Source organism: Montipora capricornis, chromosome 13 (assembly GCF_036669925.1).
Source record: "Montipora capricornis isolate CH-2021 chromosome 13, ASM3666992v2, whole genome shotgun sequence".
Lineage (NCBI taxonomy): Eukaryota > Metazoa > Cnidaria > Anthozoa > Scleractinia > Acroporidae > Montipora > Montipora capricornis.
Genome location: NC_090895.1, coordinates 27,007,453 through 27,014,952, shown reverse-complemented (window position 1 = coordinate 27,014,952; position 7,500 = coordinate 27,007,453). Strand labels below are relative to the sequence as shown.

The window sequence follows — 7,500 nt, the reverse complement described above, 5'->3', positions numbered from 1 at the left end:
TTGGGCTTTTTGCAACTTTGAGTTTTCACGATCACATCTAATTAATATTCATGAAAAAAGTCTAGATAATCGAGGTTCGACTGTACCTGGTTTACCTTAATTTTAGCGATAGAGCATGCTTCATTTTATACCTTGGTAAACACGTTTTAGCTGTAAGTGTAGGTTTTAGTCTTGATATATTTCTTAGACTCCTAGTATTTATTAGAATAATATTTTGATGGTGCAATTTACTGAAAATAGTTTAGGTCTATTCGCTTGAAAAAAAAAAACCAGGTAAATATATTTTCTTCTCCAGTTATTTTACTAATAGGCCACTTCGGAAAATACCATAATACTCTTTGCTTGACGTCCCAAAATTTTGCATAAGCATTTTTTCCAGTTTCTCTTGGGACTTACAGCGATCCCAAGAGAAAACAAAAGCAATGCTTATGTAAAATTTGGAGGGACAAATAAGATTAAAGAAAATAAATAAATATAGTATTATGGTATTTTCCGAAGTGGCCTATTATGATTGGATTTAGTTGTAGAATTTATCATAGTTAGAGTTTATCGAAGTAATTTAACATAATATTTACATCTTATTCAATGGTTCAACGTATAAGATGTGTCCATATTATTTTCTGCGCGAGTTGCGTAGTATTTTTCTGAGCCCCTTAAGGGTGAGCAAAATGTCCGCGAGTATTATATCATGTTAAACCATGGAATAAGAGATTTATTGTTCCACTTCAAAGAATGTGTGATTTTGCTTCAATGTTATTTGGTAAGAGCTAGTGTTTAAAAAAAATGCATGATCTGTCCTTTAAGGTGTTTGGGAATGATGTAAACAGCACAAAAAGTCAGCCAAATGTCCTTTATTTGATTGGATAAATGAAATGTTGAGTGACAAGCAATGGCAAGCTAAATTCCCAGCCTTTGCATCATGTTAAAAACAAATTTCTTTCATTGAAAAACTCCAGTTGCGTCCGTATTTGCTCTGTTCTTAACCGGTCAAACCAGGACACTACAGTGTATTAGTCTCATTTTTAGCACGTTTTCTTGACCAAATGTGGTAAAATGGCATAATAGTGGAATAATATGGTAAAATTAAGAGATGTTTGCTCTTTTTACAAGACAAAAGTTTGCATCAAAAGATTATTTTACCTTAATTTTTATTTTGACAGTATATTTTTGTTTGAAACATTTGAAAATTTTTAATGTAGGTTTTTACGAAGATTGACTTTCAAGTTTTGTATCACTTTGTTTGAAACATTCATAAAGCTCTGTACATCTTGGGTGTTTATTGATGTACAGCAAACGTTTTGAGCATTTATAATGTTTAAAGGGACACACCATAGAATTGCATGATTTGCAAATAAAAACAAAAAAAATGTCAAGAAAAAATAAAAAATTACAATGTAATTATTAAGTGACAAAAGGAGCTGAATATTGCTGTTTTTTAAGTTACCTTGCAATGTTTCTCATTGTTTACGTTTCTTTTTATGAAACTTTTATTTATGTGTGACTCATTGTCATGTGATCAGTTCTTCTCAAGTGTTTTTAAGCTGGAAAAAAGTCTTGTGCTGTGGTTTGGTTTCTGTTTAAAACAAAACAATAACATTATTACGACAGGTGTGCCTTTATACCTGCTCAGCTTGTGCATTAATTGAGTCGACAAGACCTGCATTGCACAGAAAAATGCAACCAAAAAGCGAGTTTAAGGAAAACTGGCACATTGATGATAGCTTACAGTGATATTTACTGGTTTGTATTAATTTTATGTTTGCATTTTGTTGCAACTCAGAAAGACATCACACAATACACTCAAATGCATCCATAGTATCGCAGAGAAAGGAATAGTTTTCTGGCGCTTATTTTCTTAACAGGGCAATGTTTTGCTTACGCACTTTATGTACTTGGTAGTAACATGGCTGTAATAATTTATTTTGTTGCCATAAAGCAATATTAAATGTGAATGTGTGTCTGTTTCTTCAATGATAAATAGGCTACCTCATGTTTGGGGATGAAAAATCATAGATCTCCAATATTCATAGCTTCTTTGTGTATATGTTAACATTTTTGAAGCCTACAACCAGCTTGTTGATAACACTGGCTCAATTTCTGAGAACTTGCCCCATCACCAAATCCTTTTGCATATCCGTAATGATTTCATTAAACTGCAGTTTATCCTGTTGTCAATTCTTCATGAGTACATTATTCACTTATTAACAATTATTATTATTCACCAAAGTAGAGGTGGATACTTACAGAGCCAAGTAAATATCCACCGCTTTCACCAACATTTAAGTGAATATCGTTTTAGTATATACTACACAAGTTGAATAATGCAGCCAATTGAAAAAAACATCTGCTTTATTTCTAAAAATACAGCAACCGAGGCAAAATGGAAAGTCATTTTGTTTTGCTCTGTTTGCTCAGAGGTGAATACTTGGTATTTGCCTGAAAGGGTGCAGAAAGCACAACCAGTATTCACTTGTGTGGTATATATATGGGTTATTGACCAAGCTTTTTCGGTCAAGATGGCTGGATATTGGCCAGGTTCTTTTTTGGTGCACGACATAAACATGCGAAAAAAGAACAAGGCCAATATCCAGCCATCTTGACCGAATAAAGCATTTATTGTATGGGATAAAACACCAAAAAAAGGACCTTTGATCTTGCGGGACCATGCGAGAAATCCTGAGCGGGCAAGATAACTCCATCTAGCCTGTTCATTGAGCTGGTCATACAATAAATACTATTATGGTAACCTTAACCCATTGACCCGTGGGAGTGAGATTTAATTGGTTTTACTCTGTCTGCCAGACAATAATAATTATTTTACTCATCAATCGGGAGCAGTTCTGGAGTCAATGGGTTAAAACTACCTAAGGGCAATACCAGGTGAAGAGTTGAAATTAAATGATTCCTAGTGGTTTAGCAAAATATGACCTCTTTAGCTCATACGTTTTGTTTTCCCATTTCAGACCATGTGATGTTCTCCTTTTGTTTTTCATAACTTATACATGTACTGTACATACATGTAAGTATATGCATAAGACCACATAATTTTTGAAAGCAACTGTTCTCTAGAGTAACCTCACGTGGTCTGAAATAGGAAAACAAAACGTACCAGGTAAAGAGGTCAATTGGACTTTATGATGGCAATAGGAATGCAAAACCCAATGGAGGGGGAAAGGTTGAAATTATCACTTGAAGGAGTTTATAGTGTGTTTTCACACGAAGTCACAGTGGCCATGTTGGTGAACCCAACTAATCATCCGGGAATTGAGCTCTCTTTTGTTTTGGTGGAAAAATAAGGTTACAGATCACGTGAGTGAAAACGCTAACTTTAAAGGTAAGTAAAGGAGATTTATTTACTTAGGCAACATTACTAGCCAAATAAGGCTAATATATTGGCAAAAAAATATGAAAGGCATTGGCAATAGAACTTGTAGCCATTTCACAAGTTTGGTTGGTGGACAAATGAGCTTTAGATTTTAGCTGTATGAGTTGTTAAATCCCAGACCAGACTCTCTTAGGGGTCAGTCATATTTAATTATTGAAATAATGAAGATAATAAAAATTATTATTTTTGCTCACCTTCAATACTTTGCACATATCACCGTGGGATGCAACTTTATAAATTAAAACTATCTAACATGGTGACAGTTGTTGACTAATTCACTTTGTCCCATTCATAATACTTAACTTGGTATTACACCATGTACTTCCTATTAAACGTATTCTCTATTATTAATTGAAGCTTGGATTTGTGTTTTAATTCACGTTCAGATAAATGTTTGAAGTCAGTGTACACTTATCAACTATAATAATTGGATAACATAAAAAGACACAGCTCTTGGTTCATAGAACATCCTTAAAATCATTTACCCAATCAACTGACTGGACATCTTCAATTAAAGCAAACTCACCAACAGTATTGTTTGGACAAAAAAATATCGATTTACTGGCTAAAAACTTCGGTAAAATAATGGTCTGTGATCTCAAAACATAGTATAGTATTACAGTTCCACCTACACTGTATGATAGAATGTTCCAAAGAACATTGTTTTCTTCAGTTGAAGAAAATATTATCAAAATTATTAGAGTTTCTGAATCACGAGGTGTTCCATTTGATTGAACCTTCTGTACAGAAACAAAAGCTAGTCACATATTTGGCTTTGTACATGTGGTGCAACTTCTATTTTACAGCTCTCGTAAATCCAGTCTGTCTGGCAATGGTAACCAATCCAGGCTTCCAGATAAGTTTGTAAGGCAAGGTGTCAACAAGGAATCCCAACGGGTCAAATTTCCACAGCTCCCTCTAAGACCCCCTTTTTTCTGAAACGCTGTGAATCTGATCCCAACCAATGCATCGGGCTGACCCGTTGGCCAACAGTCAACCACACTGTAGGGCAACTCTCAATAGACTGTCATTGTTTGGATTGAAATTATTAAAATGCCGGTATTTACATGTACACATGTTGCAATGTGGAAATGCTTAGAGATTTCTTCAAACAAGACAACAATTTTATTGTTTCAACATGGGCATCTACAAGAGGGACATAAATTAATTATCCCCAAAACAATTAAGGGTTCAGTTGCTTGGGATATTCCAACTAACAACATTAGTTCTATCCACGGCCTTACGTTTCATTTCCATGATGCTGCATGTGTTCATTAAAAATTTGAAGCACAAAAGAATGAGTACCAATACTGTTTGAAAAATTAGCCTTTAAGACTGAACCAAAATGATGATTCTGCACTGCATGTTACGAACTCCCCTTCATCATAAATACAATATCTTAAATCAGAAATGTAATTATTCTTTCTTAAAATTATTTTCAAACTTAATGTGTGTGCTGTCCATTGGCTAGTCGAATGGCCGCATCTTGAAGATCTAATAAAGTCTGAGGCAGATCAAGTTCTGGCGAATCTGGTCGCTCATAGGGATGAACAACAGTTGAACCTCTCTGCTGGTAACTTCTTATTGGTCCAACATAGTCATGTTGATCGTTCTGTATATCACTGCTACTGTTGCTCAGTCCATATTGTTGAAGAAGTTCTTGGAAATGTTGTTCCTGAAGTTGCTCGCCTGTGTTGGAACTTGGTGACCATGTTTCTGATATTTCAGGAGATGGCTCTGAATTTCTTGGAGATTCAGCACCTTCCATGGGCGAGTCTACCACATGTGTATTAGTGCTTTCTGAACCTTCCAATTCATTCATGAGCTGCGATAGATGGACGCTTTCAAAGCGCACAGTTTGTAGTCGACAAATCCCATCATCACATTCTTTGTACCTGTTATAGCAAACAAACTTGTGTTTACCAAAACAAGAGCTGTAAACACCACTTTGAGATTATCTTAATTTATTTGATTTGTCGCTACATATTATTCACCCAGCCATGCAGGACTGGTTGCAGATTTTAAGTTCCAGCTTAAGAAATCAAATCCTTTTTAATTACTGACTGCCAACAGTACCTCTCAATAATATTCCTTTCAGTGAGAGAGCTACACATTCAGCCTTCCTCATTTTGTTAGAGGTGCATATGTGTGACAGAAAGGTCTTGATATACCGGTAATTATCACATATTATGCAAAGGCCATGATTTGGTTTTTTAACTCGTTCATGCAAAGTGCAAACGAGTTGTTGTGAAGAGTGGAATTTTAGTATAAACACAAATCTGCATGGACAGAAACAGAAAGAAATGTCTATAAAACAATCTGGACAGAAACACAAGTAACATCATGAAATGAGAATGTAAGACAACCCCTGAGAACACTGTCATGTCATAGTATTGAATCTATATCATGGCTATCAAGGGCAGTCTCATACATACATACACACATATAGATACTTAATTGACCACTCCCCATTGGGGCTTTTAAGGGCCAATGAAACACCGTCACGACAGAACAGAATATTCAACAACAAATGTTAAGAATCCCAACTGGCTATTTACAAGTGCAAGGAAGGATTAGGTTTTTGCAAACGTTGGCCGTGTAGCACTTATATTTGAACAGACTTAACTGATTAGAGCGTAATGTGAAGTGCTAAGTTTCTACCCAATTTGAACCATGTGAGCGTTAGCCCTACTGATGGAAATGGGCCCACACAAGGACAGAGAAAAACTCTGACCAGGGTGGGAATTGAACCTGTTCAAATATAAGTGCTACACGGTCAACTTTGCAAAAACGTAATCCTTCCTTGTACTTGTACATGTTCATTGCTGTGACTTTAACATCTTCACTTCCCACAGCCTGCTCCCGTCTGACCTTGTAGCTCAGTAGGTAGAGCAGCTGTGATCTAACCCGAAGGTCGTGGGTTCAATTCCCACCCTGGTCAGAGTTTTTCTCTGTCCTTGTGTGGGCCCATTTCCATCAGTAGGGCTAATGCTCACATGGTTCATATGGGGTAGAAACTTAGCACTTCACATTACACTCTAATCAGTTAAGTCTATGTACAAGTGCAGCTGAGAAGTTGAACTATGGACTACCAGGAACAAATTCAACGAGTGGCCAGAATGTGTCTTAAACCTGGGATCCCCGGATCTCAAGGCAATCGTCCTAGCCACTGGACCACATTGCCTCCTTTCGCCTTGTCTCAAAATAATATAATCATTATCCTGATGAAGACTCTAATAAAAAGGAATAATCCAAGGCTAACTAACCTAAATCGTGGATGACCTGCTGGCCAGCTGAATTTATGTTTTTTCTTCAAGTGGTTTGTCAACCCTGATCCTCGAGTATAACGCTGCCCACAAACATGACACTCATAACGATATATATCAAGACCCTGAAAAAGCCATGGCAATATTAATATACATATCAGCAATAATTATAAACCTCACTTTAACGTAGTAAACTGGTTCTTATTATCTAACAGGTCTATTGAGGAATCAGTCAAGAGACAAGCTCATTAGTTTCTTGATTCCTTTGACTCAATTCTCGATTGTTGTTCCTCAATTCTTGATCCTCACAAGAATCGAGACTCAAACAAGACTGTCAACTTACTTTTTCCTGGAACTGTATAGCCTTAGGTGTCTAGGGTCTTCTTAAGATCTTTGCTGTTCCCAACAAGAAATGACGTGGTGTCAAACAAGCCTATTTCCTTTACCAAAACCTTGTACAGTAGTTCTTACTTAAATTGTCTAAAGCACCCCAATGATAACTAGTATGACTTCTGTTTTACAACGTCAGGTCCTCTTAATCTCCCTCTTTAAGTCTTGATATTTTTTAACTTTCAATCATTTTTTCTTTCTACATCAAAGTACAGGTATTATTATGATGATGATGATGATCATTATTAAAATTATTTTTATAATCCACCAGTTGATATCACAAAACATGCACATTTACTGTAGAAAAGGAGACTACCTCACAACAAGAAACAAAAAAACCCAAAAATATGCCACACTGGAGCCAAGAATTATTTAGCTTATGATCACGTGATGACGGAAATTTTCGACAAATCAACAGCAACACCCTGAAATTTCATGAAAGGTGACAGATTAAACAAG

The 7,500-nt window shown here is 35.9% G+C and overlaps 2 protein-coding genes across 2 annotated transcripts in view; one reads left to right on the top strand and one right to left on the bottom strand.

Moving 5' to 3' along the window:
- Positions 1 to 1,952, top strand: part of LOC138030264 (leucine-rich repeats and immunoglobulin-like domains protein 1) — a 10,300-nt gene extending 8,348 nt beyond the window's left edge. The window contains exon 5 of the mRNA XM_068878164.1: positions 1 to 1,952. This exon is cut by the window's left edge and continues 490 nt beyond it. The gene's annotated coding sequence lies outside the window, so the exon portion shown is untranslated.
- A 2,535-nt stretch (positions 1,953 to 4,487) lies between these two features.
- The window catches only part of LOC138029279 (histone H4 transcription factor-like), an 11,515-nt gene continuing 8,502 nt past the window's right edge, over positions 4,488 to 7,500 (bottom strand). Inside the window, exons 6-7 of the mRNA XM_068876995.1 lie at positions 6,652 to 6,776; positions 4,488 to 5,280 (exon numbers count right to left, since the gene is read on the bottom strand). Of these exons, the coding sequence (XP_068733096.1) occupies positions 4,830 to 5,280; positions 6,652 to 6,776 (576 nt within the window). The 3' untranslated portion in view covers positions 4,488 to 4,829. The remainder of the gene's footprint in view (positions 5,281 to 6,651; positions 6,777 to 7,500) is intronic.